Source organism: Stegostoma tigrinum, chromosome 35, assembly GCF_030684315.1.
Source record: "Stegostoma tigrinum isolate sSteTig4 chromosome 35, sSteTig4.hap1, whole genome shotgun sequence".
NCBI lineage: Eukaryota > Metazoa > Chordata > Chondrichthyes > Orectolobiformes > Stegostomatidae > Stegostoma > Stegostoma tigrinum.
In genome coordinates, this window is record NC_081388.1 from 20,542,287 (window position 1) to 20,562,402 (window position 20,116).

Sequence of the window (20,116 nt, forward strand, 5' to 3'; positions counted from 1 at the left end):
CCTGACTGCAACTAATCTGATGTTGGGATCCCAAGGTCTAAGGTAGAGCTGGTCATTAGAAGATCAGGTCTCCTCCCTTTCCCAACTCACTACTTCCCCTCCACCCGTCCCACAGGCACTCCTACCCATAACTCCCGGCAGTCAAACATCTTCTCACAAGAATGACCTCAGGGGTGAAGAGTTTATCATATGAGGAGCATTTGAGGACTCTGGGCCCACACTCGAAGGAGTTCACAAGGATGAGGCGGGAATGAGTGGGGATCTGATTGAAACTTCCCGAAAAATGAGAGGCCTGGACACAGTGCATGTAGAGAAGATGTTTCCACCAGCAGGAGAGACTGGGTCCCGAGGGCACAGCCTCAGAGTGAAGGGACCACCCTTTAGAACTGAGATGAGGAGGAATTTCTTCAGCCAGAGGTAGGTGAATCTGTGGAACTCATTGTTGCAGAGGGCTGTGGGGGCCTAGTCATTGAGTGTATTTTAGACAGAGATACATAGGTTCTTGATTGGTAAGGGAATCAAGGGCTCTAGACAGAAGGCAGGAGAGTGGGGTTGAGAAACATATCAGCCATGATTGAAATGTGGAACAGACTCAATGGGCTGAATGGCCTAAATCTTCTCCTATGTCTTATGGCCTATTGTTTGTGGTCTCTGACATAGTCACTATCTCTGCTTATGCCACCCCAACCTGTCTCGCTGGCAGGTTGTGACAATCTTTTTTTAAAACCAGGAACCCAATGGGGAAGCAGTTTGGGAATGCACCGTCCCCAATCCTTTGGCGAGCTAGGCCCACACTGGGGGTGAAGCAAGTGACAGGACATTTGGAGGAGCTAGCCACCAGGGCCCTTCCCTGAGTTCCCTTCGAATATGCCCAGGACTGGAGTGTGCTTTTGGCCAATTTGAACGGCCTTCCCTTCCCCTTGTGGTGTCTCACCCCAAGAAGGGCTAGTCATTTCCTGCCAACCAATCGACAGTTTGGAAATAGACCAACTGCATTAACCACATCAGGCCGAAAGCAAGCAGAAGCCAGTTGTCGCTTGAGCTGCCAAAGACCCCTGCATGGTACAGATGCAGCGTCTTTACACAGCGCAGTGACTAACCATTTCAAACAGTAAGAGGCTACTCTCAACAAGTGAACAATGTTCATCAAACAAGACCAAGCTTTACGAGTCTCCACAGCGCAGCAACAGGCCATTCGGCCCGCCTGTTCCATGTTGGTCTTCATCACCCACACCAGCCTCTTCCCACCACCCCCTCCCCCACCCCCATCAACATATTCTACTATTCCTTTTGGCTTCCATGTGTTTATCCAGTATCCCCAAAATATCCACCTCTGAGCAAATTCCATTCTCGCACTACTCTCAGAGCAAAGAGGTTTTCACCTGATGGAGTGTAAGTGTTGTCTACTACATTGATAATCAAACAGGTCTCTAGAGGCCCCGTGGAATTCTGTAGAGATGCCACAAACAGGGCCCACAAATTAATTTCTGTGTCAACGAGAGAGAGAAAGTAAAGGGCAGAACTCGCTGATCACCCACTTTCAATAAATCACCAGGAATTAATGTTAATCCCACTCAAGTGGCTGACTAGATATCTGTTATATACTTCCTGCTTCCAGTGAATTATACAATCCCTGCAGTGTGGAAAGAGGATATTCAGTCCATCAGGTCAGCACCAGCCCCCCTAGGGGATCCCACCCAGGTCCAGCCCCTACCCTATACCCATATTTTCCACAACTAACCCACTAAGCCTGCACATCCCTGGACAGTATGTGCACTCTAGCATGGCCAGTCTGCCTAACCTGCACATCTCTGGCCTGTGGGAAAAAAACCAGAGCACCTGGAGGAAACGCACCCAGTCTCCAGAGGGTGGATTCGAACCTGGGTCCCTGGGGCTGTGAGGCAGCAGTGCAAACCACTGAGCCACTGTGCTGTTTCCCATGTGTGGAGTCATCCAATTACTTTGTGAAGGAGTGAGTGATGTGAGTGTAGCAAAAGCCTGTATTTCAGTGTTGGGGGTGGTACGGGGCATGATGATCCTGTTTAATATGGAAATCATAGAACCATTTACAGGCCAGAGAGGGGACCCTTTGCTCCATTGCATTTATTCTGCATAACTGTCGTGACAAGGCTGCCTGGCCAGCTGGAGTATTTCCAACACTTTGTTTACACTAATCCACTTGGTTGACCGACTCTTGTGATTGTAGGAAAGGTCAGTATGCCTTATATAAGTCTTTCAGCTGTAGTATATACTCCCAGAATGGTTACATAACACTGACAGACTGCGCAAGATTTGTGTAGAATATTCCTGAGGCTGTCACTTTCACACAAGTGCTCACACACCACAAGCAGGGGGAAGAACATTTGTTTCCTCCTAGTAGTTTTCCTTTGAGGAATGAAATTGTCACTTCCGTGCTGGTGAAACTTAGTGAAACTGCTTATCTGACCAATACCTGTCTGCATTGAATATGGAACATTGGAGTTCAGCCCCTGTTCCAGTGTATGTTATTTCCATTTTCCATAGAGCAAGATACCATTGGCTGGGCCAGTCTTTATCAGCCATTCCCAATGCCCCAGAAATGGTGGACCTATGCCATGTTTCCTAATCAACTGCAGTTGGCCCCCAAAGAGGGAATTCCAGGATTCTGACCACAGCGACAGTGAAGGAACAGTGATACGTTTCCAAGTCAGGATGGTGAGTAGCTTGGAGGGGAAGCTGCAGGGTCGGTGTTTCCATATCAAAAACAGTTTGGATTGTATGCAATGTCAGTCAAATGTCACATCAGCTTTATGCTTCACTTCTCGGGATAATTGCAACCCCCAACTCAAACTGCTGCAGTAAGTAGCTACATTTACTTCCTCAAGGCATTATTGTATGGTTACTTACCTAATAAGGGTGTAATATAGTTTCATCAGTTTGTGGGACCATCATTGCTGACGCATTTGAAAAGGGAATTTCCAAGCAAAGTTGCTTTAAGGATTGCTGATCTGTCACTCTCAGAATCTTTCACAATGTCAAAGATCAGATATCATGAGCTCATCCTTCAGTCTTCCCTAATCGCTCCCCATTAAATATTTCTATCATGTCTTTAAATTAATTGCTTATACCTTATTATAGACTCATAGGGTCATAAAGCATTTAAACAGACCCTTCCATCCAACCAGTCCATGGCAGAAATAATCCCAAAATAAACTAATCCAACCTGCCTTCTCCTGGCCCATATCCTTCCAAACCTTTCCTATCCATGCACTTATCCAAACGTCTTCTAAATATTATAATTGTACCCACACCCACCACTTCCTCAGGACGTTCATTCTACACACAAACCACACGCTGTGTAACAATTCACCCCTCGTGTGTTTTTTGAATCTCTCCTCTGTCATCTTAAAAATGTGCCCCTTCGACTTGAAATCCCCCACTCTGGGGAAAAGATAACTATTATTAACCCGACCTACACCACTCATCATTTTATAAACTTCTATAGGGTTGACTCTCAGCCTCCTACGCTCCAGCAAAAAAAGTCCCAACCCGTCCTGCCTTTCAGCCTAACTCATACTTTTCAAACTCAGCAACATCCTCATAAATCTCTTCTGAACCCTCTCCATCTTAATAACCTCCTTCCTATAACTGGGAAACCAGAACTGGACACAAGTACTCCAGAGGAGGCTTCATACACTCCTGTACAACCTCAACATGACTTCGCAGTTCCAGTTTAGGGTTTGAGCAGAGCAACCGCTCCCTGACACTTTGAGCCATTGTCCTGTGTGTGTGTGTGTGTGTGTGTGTGTGTGTGTGTGTGTGTGTGTGTGTGTGTGTGTGTGTGTGTGTGTGTGTGTGTAAGCACACTGATCATCTGGTGACGAGTTGATTGTAACTCCAGCCCAGTTTGCCACCCCCTTCACTTTTTGCCCTATCTGGGAATCCACCCCGTGGATCCAGATTTACCACCCCTGAGCTCCCACAATCAGCATGCTTTCTGGCAAAGGGGAAGCTCTGAGAATCCAAGTGAAGCAGTCCACTTGGCCCATCCCATAAACACACCTCTTGGCACAAAGGCAAATTCAGACACAGATTCTCACATGCAGTTCTCCAATCCAGGAGGACGAAACATCAGAAGAAAATTCACAGAGGCGAGTAGCTGGGAGACACTCACTGAAGCTACCAACTCTTGAGACCCCAAAGGCTTCTGCTGCTTGAAGCTAAAAAATAACTAGATAGCCTGGGATAGTAGGAACTGCCAATGCTGCTATTTTCTGAAGAAGGGTCTCAAACCGAAATGTCAGCTTTCCTGCTCCTCTGATGCTGCTTGGCCTGCTGTGTTCATCCAGCTCTACACCTTGTTAACTAGAGAGCCTGGTCTGTGAGAGCTGGGCACACCCAGGCTGCTTCCAATGTTCCAACTTTAAAATCGTTTACTCAACTTGTCTTCAGTTGATGAGTTGGTTCCTCTGCCTTGCAACATCTCTACCTAAAGAAAACCAGTATCGTCACAGACCTGTCGATGGTAAGAGACAAACCCATGAGGATCAGTTGCTGATCCCTTGTTTATCTAACATCCCTTACTTATCTAACATCTCTTCCAATCTGCAGATGTGCCGAGGCCAAAGGTAGAATTCCTGAGGGCTACTTTGGTGTCAAATGGTTTGGTGGACAACCAGGCAGAATATTGACTGTGTGCTCCGGTTTCCTCCTACAGTCCAAAGATGTGCAGGTTAGCTGGATTGGCCACGCTAAAAAAAAGCAACTGCCCCTAGCGTCCATGGATATGCAGGTTGGGTGGGTTAGCCATGGTAAAATCCCCATGCAGGCTTACATTGATAGGTTGGGTTTAGGTGGAACAGTCTTCAGAGGGTTGGTGCAGGTTTGAATGGCCTGTTTCTACACTGTACAGGTTCTATCATTCTATGGAACAAGGTGTCCCGTAGAACAGTTATCTAGGCAGCCACCGAGTGGGACTAACATCAACTCCAGGCAACTCATCCAAAGTGGGTGGTAAGCCAGGTCTGTCCTTTTCTCTTTCTTTCTGATTGAGAAATTATTGCTCTGGAATTCTGTCAAATTCACAACAGAGTTCTGTGCAAATGAAAGTTTATGTAATTTTCTCTCTGTTCTTTCAGACTATGAGTCACACACTCAGAAACTCAAACTCACACAGGCACATCGACATGGAAACACAGGAATGGATCGGTCCCTTGGCCTCTGACACTATTTAGTAACATCTTGGTTGATCTCGAACCTGACTCCAGGTACCGTTTTATCCTGAACCCCTTCCTATAACAAGAATCTCTCATTCTCACCCAAGTGATGAGAGGTCCAAAGTTCCATCAGCCTTTGTGTACAGAAGATGTTCCTAACGGGTTATTTTTGAAAGGAACATTCTGACCTAAGTAATACTTTTCCAGCAACTGATCTTCATGGGTTTGCCTCATAATATTGACAGGTCTGTGACAATACTGGTTTTCTTTTGGGTTAACCCAAGGAAACCTAAACAGATAAATAGAAAGTGGGACGTAACACCAGCGCTTCGTCGGAGGCTCACTGATGATGTTACCTCGAATGGTGACGAAACGTCTGAAAACTAACCTTCCGGCTCAGCGAGCAAACTCACATCCAGAAACTCAACCTGAGCTACAAATCTTCTCAAAACTCGCTAACTTTGAGTAGTTTGACCAGTCGTATGGTATCTGGAACACAGCACTTCATATCTACCTTTAGAATAAGGAAAGTTAGGGCCTAGGTTACTTTCTAAAAAGATTTTGAGGGAATCTGGTCTAGACCATAAAAGGCTGAAATGTCAGAGGTTGAGGGGTAATCTTATGGAGGTTTATAAAATCATGAGGGACATGGATAGGGTGAATAGCCAAGGCATACTTTCCAGGGTATGGAGGTCCAAAACAAGACGGTATAGGTTTAAGATGAGAGGGGAAAGGAGCTAAGGGGCAGCGTTTTCCCCCAGAGGGTGATGCGTGTATAGAATGAGCTGCCAGAGGAAGTGGTGGAGGCTGGTACAATTACAACATTTAAAAGGCATCTGGATGGGTACATGAATAGGAAGGGTTTAGAGGAATATGGGCCAAATGCTGGCAAATGGGATGAGATTAATTTAGGATACCTGGTCAGCATGGACGAGTTGGACCGAAGGATCTGTTTCCCGAAGTATGTGACTCTATGACTCTACTTATAAAAGATCAAGGAGTGATATTTTCGAGGGCTTAGAGAGATGTGGTCCAAATGCTGGCAAATAGGACTAGATTAGTTTAGGATATCTGGTCAGCATGGCCAAATTGGGCCGTAGGTTCTGCTTCCACATTGTATTTGGCTATGACTCTCGAACTGTGTGAATCTGTCTGAGCATCGCCTCTCAATGTTTCCCTTCCTTTGCCATCTCTCTTCCTGGTCTTTTTTGGCTCCCTGCACTTGTGGGGGCTTGGTCAGTCACTGCAGACTCTCACAGTTATAAAAATACATTGAAACAGTATGGGGAAAGGAATAAAGAGAAGATTCTTACCCCAATTCTGTGATGCACTCAGGCTACTATCAGATATACAGCTGCTGGTCCTTACCCTAATTCTGCAGCCAGCCTACAATTACAAAAAGATAGCAATGGTTACAACTGATAACAACCATGGCTACTAGTAACCAGTGATATATTACAGATCTCACAGTTATTTCCATTACAATAAGTTACACTTAAATCTTCTTGAAGAGAAAGACACATTGCTGGTACATTCTGTTGTATACTCAATGCACAAATATACAAAGACCAATGATACAAGAATAAAGATGATGGGCAAATGGATGCTGATAAATTATAGGATTCGGGGTAATCCAAGATGGAGGATGGGAAAAAATTGTGGCTGTGAGAGCTGCTGCTATTTTTTTTCAGTGTTGGAGCTGATTTCCTCAAATTCTAGGAGCAGTAATCACTGTTTTAGAAGCTGTTCCAACGTTTTGGACAACATTTAAAAGGCATCTGGATGGGTACATGAATAGGAAGGGTTTAGAGGGATATGAGCCAAATGCTGGCAAATGGGACTGGATTTATTTCAGATATCTGGCCAGTGTGGATGAAGGGTCTGTTTCCATGTTGTATATCCCTATGACTCTCTAACTCTATGTCACAAAATACGAGGTATTGTTGACATGGCTGATACTTATCACCTTTCTCTAATTGCATTGCTAAAGGTAGCAGTGAGCTGCCTTCTTGAATGCAGCTGAGGCCCATCGTGTCACTTCAGAGCAGTTAAGAGTCAACCCAGTTGCTGTGGGTTTGGAGACATGTGTAGATCAAACTGGGTAAGGATAGCAGATTTCCTTCCCTAAAGAGCATCAGCGAACCAAACGGGGTTTTTAAGGCAATAAAATACTGCAGATGCCAGAAATCTGATACAAACACATAAAGTGCTGGAGAAACTCAGCGGGTCTGGCACCATCTGCAGGGAGAGAAATAGAGTTAACATTTTGAGTTCTATATTATTCTTGATCACAGATGCTACCAGACCTGCTGAGTTTCTCCAGCATCTTCTGTGCTTGTTTTGAGGTTTTAGGACAATTGTTGATGGTTATCATGGTCACCATTCCTGAGAATGGCTTTCAATTCCAAAATTTATTTGGCAGAACAGTGGCTCAGTGGTTAGCACTGTTGCCTCAAAGCACCAGGGACCCAGATTAGAATTTGCATATTCTCCATGTAGTGCATGGGTTTTCTCCAGATGCTCCAGTTTTCTCCCACAGTCTAAGAATATGTAGGTTAGGGTGGATTGGCCATGCTAAAATGCCCATAGTGTCTAGAGATGTGCAGGCTAGGTGGGTTAGCCATGGGAAATGCAGGGTTACAGGGATGGGGTGGGTCTGGGTGGGATGTTCTTCGGAGGGTCAGTGTGGCCTGTTCCACACTGTCGGGATTCCGTGAAATGAATTAATTAACTTTAAACTCTGCCCACTGTTAGGCTGGGATTTAAATCCATATCCCCAGGGTATTAACGCGATCCTATAGGCTATTAGTCCAGTAATGTTGTCATTCACTCCCCCTGTTTATTGCCCCTTAGAATATAGGTAAATATTTGAATAAAAGCAAAATACTGTTGATCCTTAAATCTGAAATGAGCACGAAGGCCCGTTGTAGGAAAGATTTTATTAAATTGGAGAGGGTTCAGAAAAGATTTACCAGGATGTTGCCAGGAATGGAGGGTTTGAGTCATAAGGAGAGACTGGATAGGCTGGGACCGTTTTTCACTGCAGTGTTGGAGGTTGAGGGTTGACTTTGCAGAGATTCATCACATCATGAGGGGCATGGATAAGGAGCTTCAAAGCTAGGGGGCATGTTTTCTAAGGTGAAAGGAGAAAGTTTTAAAAAGGATACAAGCGGCAATTATTTTCACACAGAGTGGTTTGTGTGTGGAATGAATTTCCAGAGGGAGTGGGGGATATGGGTACAGTTACAATGTTTAAGAGACATTTGGAAAAGTACATGAATAGGAAAGGTTTGGAGGGATATGGGCCAGGAGCAGGCAGGTGGGATTAGTTTAATTTGGGAACATGGTCGGCATGGACTGGTTGAACCGAAGGGTCTGTTTCCCTGCTGCCTGACTCTGTGTGACTGTGCAATAGTAGACAGACTCAGCAGGTCTGGCAGCATCTGTGGAGAGAGAAACAGAGTTAACTTTTCAAGTTCACCGTGACCCCTAATCAGATCTTCAGAAACTCTCCTTCTCTCTCTTCACAAATGCTGCCAAACCTGCTGAGTTTCTCCAGCAGATTCTGGTGTTCGTTTGTGAAAAAAAAAATTCTCAAAGGCATGAGTGGAAAGGAATTTGAACTGAAGTGAGAGGGGTTTGATCAGCATGGTGGGCTGTAAGGAGAGTCCTACAGGAAGTATTGGCTGATAAAAAGTTGAAGAGGAGTGTGGGGTCGAGGAATGGTGTGCAACACTGAGACTGAGTAAGAAAGCAGAGGAACAAAGGGTTAGAATCAGAGTTTGGAAGGCAGGGTGAACTTGTAGAGCACGAGAACTTCAGAAAGACAGAGATAAAATAACTTCTCAGAGGCTGTCACCAAATTGCCCTTTATTTACACTGGCAGAGGACATGACATTGACCCAGCTCCCTCAGAGCCAGCTCTCAGAGCGAACAGAACCTCTGACACTTCTGTTTATATCTGTCAGCCAGGGCTCCCTGATTGCACCAGTCAGCCCCAGTCAGGGAACTCCAGTAGAACATAGAACATAGCACAGTACGGCACAGTACAGGCCCTTCAGCCCACAATGTTGTGCCAAACGTTTACCCTAAACCTAAGGTCTATCTAACCTCCACCCCTACCTTATACTATCATCCATTTGCCTATCTAATAGCCGCTTAAATGCCCCTAACGAGGCCGACTCCACTACCCTCCACGGCAATGCATTCCACACCCCGACCACTCTCTGAGTAAAGAACCTACCTCTGATTTCTCCCCAATATCTACCTCATGAGGTCCATCTGGCAGACTTCGTTACAATCACTAAGGCGGGGGGGGGGGGGAGTTATTGGGTGGAATGGAATAAAATACAATGACAAGAAACTTATCTTCTTTTTGTCCACTGAGGACAAAATAATTCGCTATAAGTTTTAGGTGTGCGTTACAGCTAGGGTAATAATTATCAACACACCATTCCCATTGTCAGGTTTCCTATGATAGACAGCAGAGGGAGCTGTTGGACATACCAGGGAAGTGAGTTACAGATTAAACCCTTGTCAACAGACCCATTTTAACTAATTATACATAACACAGTGTGAAGCTGGATGAACACAGCAGGCCAGGCAGCATCACAGGAGCAGGAAAGCTGACATTTCAGGTCTGGACCCTTCTTCTCACCCATTTCTAAAGAAAAGTCCTGACCCGAAACGTCAGCTTTCCTGCTTCTCCGATGCTGCCTGGCCTGCTGTGTTCATCCAGCTCGACACTGTGTTATCTCTGGCTCCAGCATCTGCAGTCCTTATGATCTCTGAGTGAATTATAACCCCACTTTCAGGAAGACAAGCTTCGTTCCAGGTGGATCACGGGAGATCGACATCTGAGAAGCATGTATCAGCCAGCATTAAGTAGGAAGATGGTGGCTTCATGGTAATGTTATTGGGCCACTATTCCAGGGAGCCCTGGGGATATGAGTTTGAATCCAACCACGGTCGATGGTCAAATTTGAATACAGGAAATAAATGGGAAATATAAAGCTGGTGTTAAAAATAGTCCATCAGTTGCTTGAGGAAATTGAACAGGTCTGGCAAGAAAGTTGACTGGACCTGAAAAGTTAACTCTGCTTTCTGTCTCTTTTCGTTTGCTGCTAGACTCACAGAGTTTCTCCTACAGTCTCTGCTCTTGTTTCATTTTTCTAGCATCCGCGGTTCTCGGGTTTATTCCACTTCAATCACATTGCTAACAGGAAGTAATGCTCTGGCCTTCGTACACGTTCTCTGAAACAGCCTGGCCAGCTGCATGGCTCCAGTTTACAGGTGGTTAGGGCCGGGGAACATATTGAGCCAGCCTTGGCAGAGATGCCCACTTCCCACAAGAGGACAACTGCATGTGTCAATTATTGCAGAAGGCAGTTAAGAGTCAATCGTGTACAGCCAGAACGGGCAAGGATGGAGTATTCTCCTTCCTAAAGAGGGTCTGTGAACCAGGTTGGATTTTTAAACCACATGTCGGTGTTTTCATGATCATCATTACCGACAGTAACTTTTAATTCCAGATATTTTAGAGTTTTTAAGCGACTCTTGGATAGGCACATGGAGGACAGTAAAATGTACAGTATGCAGGGTAGATTGATCTGAGTAGGATAATAGGTTGGCACAACATTGTGGGCCGAAGGGCCTGTGCTGTGCTGTACTGTTCAATGTTCTATGTTCTATTTACTCGATGGTAGTGCTGCTATACATTGGACCTCACTCTCTCGATCATTCCAGCTGTGTCTAGTAATGACCAGCTCAGCGACATAAGCACAATCCCACTGCGCCCCCGTGGGCCTGTCTGCTGTTGCTGAGTTTTCAAGTTTGAGCTTTCAGGCAGCTGCCTGCATTTATATAGAATCTTTCACGTAGTCTAACATCCCGAGATATTCCTCAGCAAGTGTTGTCAAACAGGGTCCCAGTGACACAGGGAGATGTCATAATGTTAAAATGATAAAATTGGTTTGCAGGTGCAGGGAGTAATGAAGGCAGCAAATGGAATTTTGTCTTCCATTGATAGAGGGATGGAGTTTAAAAGCAGGGAGGTATTGCTGCAGCTGTATAGTGTGCTAGTGAGGCCACACCTGGAACACTGTATACAGTGTTGGTCTCCTGACTTGAGAAAGGATGTACTGGCACTGGAGGGGATGCAGAGCACGTTGATTCTGGAGTTGAGAGGGTTGGGTTATGATAAGAGATTGAGTAGACTGGGATTATATTCATTAGAATTTAGAAGAATGAAGTGGGGGGGGGATCTTCTAGAAACACATAAAATTATAAAGGGAATAGATAAGACAAAAGCAGGGAGGCTGTTTCCACTGTTGGGTGAAATTAGAACGAGGGGCATAGCCTCAAAATGGGGGGGAGCTTCTTCACCCAAAGGGTTATGAATCTGTGGAATTCCTTGCCCAGTGAAGCAGTTGAAGCTTTCTCACTGAATGTTTTTAAGGCAAAGATGGATAGGTTTGTGAACAGTAAAGGAATTAAGGGTTCTGGTGTAAGGGTGGGTAAGTGGAGATGCGTCCATGAAAAGATCAGCCATGATCCTATTGAATAGTGAAGCAGGATTGAAGGGACATTTTCCTTATGTCCCTTAAGATCTCCCTCCTTGGCCACAATTTGTTTGATGTGACTCAGTGAACCCGCCTGAAGTATTTTACAATGTTAAGACGGCTATATAAATGTAAGTTGTTGCTGCACATGCTGGGACTAATGTTATACACCTTCATTTCATATCTTTGCACCTGTTTTTGTTTACGCCCGTCTTTGGAAGGATTAAAATGTTGATTATCTACCAGTCTTACAGAGACCCTCTGAGTGACAAACAAGTGCAGGACACGGGAACATGTGCCTGCTGTGCTCCAAGACACAATACACACACACGCACACACACACACACACACACACACACACACACACACACACACACACACACACACACCTGTGTGAGACCATTGCCCACACGCTATTGTGCTCCAAGACACAATACACACACACACACACACACACACACACACACACCTGTGTGAGACCATTGCCCACACACTATTGCATACCTCATCATCTTTGGGCATCAGCATCAACTGACCATTGACGAGAGTACAGCTATTGACATCCCAGACTGGCACTCCTGCTGATGGCACCAATGAAATGGGAGGGCTCTGAGCCACGGATGGAGCTGCTGCATCGACATTATCTGCAAAGGGATGGCAGGATGGAAAGCAAAACAAAAACACATATCAGGATCATCAGAGATAATGGGAACTGCAGATGCTGGAGAATCCAAGATAATAAAATGTGAGGCTGGATGAACACAGCAGGCCCAGCAGCATCTCAGGAGCACAAAAGCTGACGTTTCGGGCCTGGACCCTTCATCAGAGAGGGGGATGGGGAGAGGGTTCTGGAATAAATAGGGAGAGAGGGGGAAGCGGAACGAAGATGGAGAGAAAAGAAGATAGGTGGAGAGGAGAGTATAGGTGGGGAGGTAGGGAGGGGATAGGTCAGTCCAGGGAAGATGGACAGGTCAAGGGGGAGGGATGAGGTTAGTAGGTAGGAAATGGAGATGCGGCTTGGGGTGGGAGGAAGGGATGGGTGAGAGGAAGAACAGGTTAGGGAGGCAGAGACAGGCTGGGCTGGTTGTGTGATGCAGTGGGGGGAGGGGACAAGCTGGGCTGGTTTTGGGATGCAGTGGGGGGAGGGGGAGGTTTTGAAGCTGGTGAAGTCCACATTGATACCATTGGGCTGCAGGGTTCCCAAGCGGAATATGAGTTGCTGTTCCTGCAACCTTCGGGTGGCATCATTGTGGCACTGCAGGAGGCCCATGATGGACATGTCATCTAAAGAATGGGAGGGGGAGTGGAAATGGTTTGCGACTGGGAGGTGCAGTTGTTTATTGCGAACCGAGCGTAGGTGTTCTGCAAAGCGGTCACCAAGCCTCCTATTTGAGGAGGTACATTGGGGAAACCAAGCGGAGGCTTGGGGACCGCTTTGCAGAACACCTACGCTCGGTTCGCAATAAACAACTGCACCTCCCAGTCGCAAACCATTTCCACTCCCCCTCCCATTCTTTAGATGACATGTCCATCATGGGCCTCCTGCAGTGCCACAATGATGCCACCCGAAGGTTGCAGGAACAGTAACTCATATTCCGCTTGGGAACCCTGCAGCCCAATGGTATCAATGTGGACTTCACCAGCTTCAAAACCTCCCCCTCCCCCCACTGCATCCCAAAACCAGCCCAGCTCGTCCCCTCCCCCCACTGCATCACACAACCAGCCCAGCCTGTCTCTGCCTCCCTAACCTGTTCTTCCTCTCACCCATCCCTTCCTCCCACCCCAAGCCGCACCTCCATTTCCTACCTACTAACCTCATCCCACCTCCTTGACCTGTCCGTCTTCCCTGGACTGACCTATCCCCTCCCTACCTCCCCACCTATACTCTCCTCTCCACCTATCTTCTTTTCTCTCCATCTTCGGTCCGCTTCCCCCTCTCTCCCTATTTATCCCAGAACCCTCAACCCATCCCCCTCTCTGATGAAGGGTCTAGGCCCGAAACGTCAGCTTTTGTGCTCCTGAGATGCTGCTGGGCCTGCTGTGTTCATCCAGCTTCACATTTTGTTATCAGGATCATCATTGCAGTCGTGTATGGTATAGGCTGGTCACACACACACACACACACACACACAGTGACCAAACCAACAATGGCCACATCCCATGAATGGACAAATCTATGCATTTGCTGGCTGGAGGTTTCCACTAACGCACTGGCAACAAATGTATTAAAACGGTTTTATTATTGTCAGTTAGGGCTGGTACTTCCCGTGATTATGAATGCCCCGTTCAACTCACATCAAACACACAGATAATTGCAGAAGGGGTGTTTTACTGTTTGCCTAAGGTGTTCGCCAGACAGGGCAGTGGGCACTGCGCGCAGATCATGTTGAGTCAGTGATCACACCTCCTCCAGGCGCCTGGTACATTGTGGTGTGGACAGGAAGCAGATAGAAGGTGTGCTGCGTGCAAGATATTTCCGGCCCCAACTTACAGCATACCGCCTGCCTGTCAGGAACATAAACACCTACTGTGAGAACGTCTCACCAGATGAGCAGGCTGTTAGAGTTTGGAATGTTCTGCCTTCGCACTCACAAAGTTCAGACATTGACACATATTTATGGCTCATAACGCACTGTCGGAGGGTCAGTGCAGAGGGAGTGGGCACTGTCGGAGGGTCAGTGCAGAGGGAGTGGGCACTGTCGGAGGGTCAGTGCTGAGGGAGTGGGCACTGTCGGAGGGTCAGTGCAGAGGGAGTGGGCACTGTCGGAGGGTCAGTGCTGAGGGAGTGGGCACTGTCGGAGGGTCAGTGCTGAGGGAGTGGGCACTGTCGGAGGGTCAGTGCAGAGGGAGTGAGCACTGTCGGAGGGTCAGTGCTGAGGGAGCGCCGCACTGTCGGAGGGTCAGTGCTGAGGGAGCGCCGCACTGTCGGAGGGTCAGTGCTGAGGGAGCGCCGCACTGTCGGAGGGTCAGTGTTGAGGGAGTGGGCACTGTTGGAGGGTCAGTGCTGAGGGAGTGGGCACTGTTCGAGGGTCAGTGCTGAGGGAGCACCGCACTGTGGGAGGGTCAGTGCTGAGGGAGTGGGCACTGTCGGAGGGTCACTGCTGAGGGAGTGCCACATCGTCGGAGGGTCAGCGCTGAGGGAGCGGGCACTGTCGGAGGGTCAGTGCTGAGGGAGTGCTGCACTGTCGGAGGGACAGTGCTGAGGGAGTGCTGCACTGTCGGAGGGTCAGTGCTGAGGGAGTGGGCACTGTCGGAGGGTCAGTGCAGAGGGAGTGGGCACTGTCGGAGGGTCAGTGCTGAGGGAGTGGGCACTGTCGGAGGGTCAGTGCTGAGGGAGTGGGCACTGTCGGAGGGTCAGTGCAGAGGGAGTGAGCACTGTCGGAGGGTCAGTGCTGAGGGAGTGGGCACTGTCGGAGGGTCAGTGCAGAGGGAGTGAGCACTGTCGGAGGGTCAGTGCTGAGGGAGCGCCGCACTGTCGGAGGGTCAGTGTTGAGGGAGTGGGCACTGTTGGAGGGTCAGTGCTGAGGGAGTGGGCACTGTTCGAGGGTCAGTGCTGAGGGAGCACCGCACTGTGGGAGGGTCAGTGCTGAGGGAGTGGGCACTGTCGGAGGGTCACTGCTGAGGGAGTGCCACATCGTCGGAGAGTCAGCGCTGAGGGAGCGGGCACTGTCGGAGGGTCAGTGCTGAGGGAGTGCTGCACTGTCGGAGGGACAGTGCTGAGGGAGTGCTGCACTGTCGGAGGGTCAGTGCTGAGGGAGTGCTGCCCAGTTGCAGGGTCAGTGTTGAATAGGGGAAACAAAATTTTGCACAAATAATGTTTGCCACAAAATCCTTGGATATCTCAAAGTTCTTTCCAGCCAAATGAGTACTTTTACAATATAGGGACTGTTGCAATTTTGGAAAAGAGGCAGCTGATCATTGAACAGTGAGAATTCACAACTGATAGTGTGATAAAATCAGACAATCGATGTGCAGTGATTTAGATTGAAGAGTAAATATTGGGAAGAACTGACGGCACATTCCATTCTGACGCAGTGCTGCACTTCAGTGGTGTTCAGTACTGACGCAGTGTTGCACTGTTGGAGGATCAGCACTGACGCAGTGCTGCACTGTTGGAGAATCAGTACTGACGCAGTGCGTGCACTGTTGGAGGATCAGTACTGACGCAGTGCCGCACTGTTGGAGGATCAGTACTGACACAGTGCCGCACTGTTGGAGAATCAGTACTGACGCAGTGCGTGCACTGTTGGAGGATCAGTGCTGACACAGTGTCGCACTGTCGGAGGATCAGTACTGACGCAGTGCCGCACTGTTGGAGGATCAGTACTGACACAGTGCCACACTGTTGGAGGATCAGTACTGACACAGTGCCGCACTGTTGGAGGATCAGTACTGACACAGTGCCGCACTGTTGGAGGATCAGTACTGACACAGTGCCGCACTGTTAGAGGATCAGCGCTGATGCAGTGCCGCACTGTTGGAGGATCAGTACTGACACAGTGCCGCACTGTTGGAGGATCAGTACTGATGCAGTGTGTGCACTGTTGGAGGATCAGTACTGACACAGTGCCGCACTGTTGGAGAATCAGTGCTGACACAGTGCCGCACCGTTGGAGGATCAGTGCTGACACAGTGCCGCACTGTTGGAGGATCAGTACTGACGCAGTGCTGCACTGTTGGAGGATCAGTACTGACGCAGTGCTGCACTGTTGGGGGATCAGTACTGACACAGTGCCACACTGTTGGAGGATCAGTGCTGACACAGTGCCGCACTGTTGGAGGATCAGTACTGACACAGTGCCGCACTGTTGGAGGATCAGTACTGATGCAGTGCCGCACTGTTGGAGGATCAGTACTGACGCAGTGCCGCACTGTTGGAGGATCAGTACTGATGCAGTGCCGCACTGTTGGAGGATCAGCACTGACACAGTGCCGCACTGTTGGAGGATCAGTACTGATGCAGTGCCGCACTGTTGGAGGATCAGTACTGACACAGTGCCGCACTGTTAGAGGATCAGCGCTGATGCAGTGCCGCACTGTTGGAGGATCAGTACTGACACAGTGCCGCACTGTTGGAGGATCAGTACTGATGCAGTGTGTGCACTGTTGGAGGATCAGTACTGACACAGTGCCGCACTGTTGGAGAATCAGTGCTGACACAGTGCCGCACCGTTGGAGGATCAGTGCTGACACAGTGCCGCACTGTTGGAGGATCAGTACTGACGCAGTGCTGCACTGTTGGAGGATCAGTACTGACGCAGTGCTGCACTGTTGGGGGATCAGTACTGACACAGTGCCACACTGTTGGAGGATCAGTGCTGACACAGTGCCGCACTGTTGGAGGATCAGTACTGACACAGTGCCGCACTGTTGGAGGATCAGTACTGATGCAGTGCCGCACTGTTGGAGGATCAGTACTGACGCAGTGCCGCACTGTTGGAGGATCAGTACTGATGCAGTGCCGCACTGTTGGAGGATCAGCACTGACACAGTGCCGCACTGTTGGAGGATCAGTACTGATGCAGTGCCGCACTGTTGGAGGATCAGTACTGACACAGTGCCACACTGTTGGAGGATCAGCACTGACACAGTGCTGCACTGTTGGAGGATCAGCGCTGACGCAGTGCCACACTGTTGGAGGATCAGCGCTGATGCAGTGCCGCACTGTTGGAGGATCAGTACTGACACAGTGCTGCACTGTTGGAGGATCAGTACTGATGCAGTGTGTGCACTGTTGGAGAATCAGTGCTGACACAGTGCCGCACCGTTGGAGGATCAGTGCTGACACAGTGCCGCACTGTTGGAGGATCAGTACTGACACAGTGTCGCACTGTCGGAGGATCAGTACTGACGCAGTGCCACACTGTTGGAGGATCAGTACTGACACAGTGCCGCACTGTTGGAGGATCAGTACTGACACAGTGCCGCACTGTTGGAGGATCAGTACTGACACAGTGCCGCACTGTTGGGGGATCAGTACTGACACAGTGCCGCACTGTTGGAGGATCAGTACTGACACAGTGCCGCACTGTTGGAGGATCAGTACTGACGCAGTGCCGCACTGTTGGAGGATCAGTACTGACACAGTGCCGCACTGTTGGAGGATCAGTACTGACACAGTGCCGCACTGTTGGAGGATCAGCGCTGATGCAGTGCCGCACTGTTGGAGGATCAGTACTGACACAGTGCCGCACTGTTGGAGGATCAGTACTGATGCAGTGTGTGCACTGTTGGAGAATCAGTGCTGACACAGTGCCGCACCGTTGGAGGATCAGTGCTGACACAGTGCCGCACTGTTGGAGGATCAGTACTGACGCAGTGCTGCACTGTTGGAGGATCAGTACTGACGCAGTGCTGCACTGTTGGGGGATCAGTACTGACACAGTGCCACACTGTTGGAGGATCAGTGCTGACACAGTGCCGCACTGTTGGAGGATCAGTACTGACACAGTGCCGCACTGTTGGAGGATCAGTACTGATGCAGTGCCGCACTGTTGGAGGATCAGTACTGACGCAGTGCCGCACTGTTGGAGGATCAGTACTGACGCAGTGCCGCACTGTTGGAGGATCAGCACTGACACAGTGCCGCACTGTTGGAGGATCAGTACTGATGCAGTGCCGCACTGTTGGAGGATCAGTACTGACACAGTGCCACACTGTTGGAGGATCAGCACTGACACAGTGCTGCACTGTTGGAGGATCAGCGCTGACGCAGTGCCACACTGTTGGAGGATCAGCGCTGATGCAGTGCCGCACTGTTGGAGGATCAGTACTGACACAGTGCCGCACTGTTGGAGGATCAGTACTGATGCAGTGTGTGCACTGTTGGAGAATCAGTGCTGACACAGTGCCGCACCGTTGGAGGATCAGTGCTGACACAGTGCCGCACTGTTGGAGGATCAGTACTGACGCAGTGCTGCACTGTTGGAGGATCAGTACTGACGCAGTGCTGCACTGTTGGGGGATCAGTACTGACACAGTGCCACACTGTTGGAGGATCAGTGCTGACACAGTGCCGCACTGTTGGAGGATCAGTACTGACACAGTGCCGCACTGTTGGAGGATCAGTACTGATGCAGTGCCGCACTGTTGGAGGATCAGTACTGACGCAGTGCCGCACTGTTGGAGGATCAGTACTGATGCAGTGCCGCACTGTTGGAGGATCAGCACTGACACAGTGCCGCACTGTTGGAGGATCAGTACTGATGCAGTGCCGCACTGTTGGAGGATCAGTACTGACACAGTGCCACACTGTTGGAGGATCAGCACTGACACAGTGCTGCACTGTTGGAGGATCAGTACTTACGCAGTGCCGCACTGTTGTGTCATTCATTACTGCTAGAGAACTCATCTATCAGAAAGACAGTACTGGGTCTGGGGTAATATTTCCAAATCTGGTGACGATACAAGTTGGAACATTTGCTGTGAGGAAGATTTGGAGTGTGTTCTGGAGGTTTTAGACAGGGTTAGTGAATGGGTGAGAACATGGCATATGAAATATAATGTGGAAAAATGTGAAGTTATGCAGTTTGCTTGGAGAAGCAGGCGTGCAGAGTATTTCTTAAATAGTAAGGGATTTACAAAGGGACCTGATATCCTTACCCTTGTGATAAGACACTGAAGACCAACATGTAGGTGCAGCCAGCTATTAGGAAGATTAATGGAACATTACATTTATTGGAAGAGGGTTTGTGTACAGGAATAGTGAAGTCTTGTTTCAGTTGTGTTGGAGCTTGGTTAGAATGCACTTGGAGCACAGTGTGTAGCTTTGATCTCCTTATCTGAGGAGAGACATTATTGCCATAGAGGGAGCTTAACAAAGGCTCACCAGACTAGTTCCTGCGATTATTCGAGACTGAGAGATTGAGCAAACGGGGGTCAATATTCTCCAGAGTTTCAAAGAATGAGAGATGATAACATTGAAACGTACAAAATATATCATGGGATAGAGAGGGCAGATCCAGGTAAGGTGTTTCCTGTTGGTCTATTTCGAGACAGGGGTCACATGTTTGTCCACCTGAGGGAAGGAAGGGGTGGTAAGGTGAAGGAACCTTGGATAACAAGACGTGTGGAACATCTAGTCAAGAGGAAGAAGGAACCTTACTTAAGGTTGAGGAAGCAAGGATCAGACAGGGCCCTAGAGGCCTACAAGGTAGCCAGGAAGGAACTGAAGAATGGACTTAGGAGAGCTAGAAGAGGGTGTGGTAAAATCTTGGCAGGTCGGATCAAGGAAATCCCCAAGGCCTTCTATACTTATGTGAGGAACAAGAGGATGGCCAGAGTGAGGATAGGGCCAATCAGGGCTAGTGGAGGTAACTTGTGCGCGGAGTCAGAGGTAGGGGAGGTCCTTAAGAAATACTT

The 20,116-nt window shown here is 48.6% G+C and overlaps 1 protein-coding gene across 1 annotated transcript in view; it reads right to left on the reverse strand.

Annotated features, from left to right (window-relative positions):
• LOC125447514 (ras GTPase-activating protein nGAP-like) overlaps window positions 1-20,116 on the reverse strand; it is a 98,927-nt gene that overhangs the window by 56,654 nt on the left and 22,157 nt on the right. The window contains exons 2-3 of the mRNA XM_048521956.2: window positions 12,260-12,399; window positions 6,509-6,581 (exon numbers count right to left, since the gene is read on the reverse strand). Of these exons, the coding sequence (XP_048377913.1) occupies window positions 6,509-6,581; window positions 12,260-12,399 (213 nt within the window). The remainder of the gene's footprint in view (window positions 1-6,508; window positions 6,582-12,259; window positions 12,400-20,116) is intronic.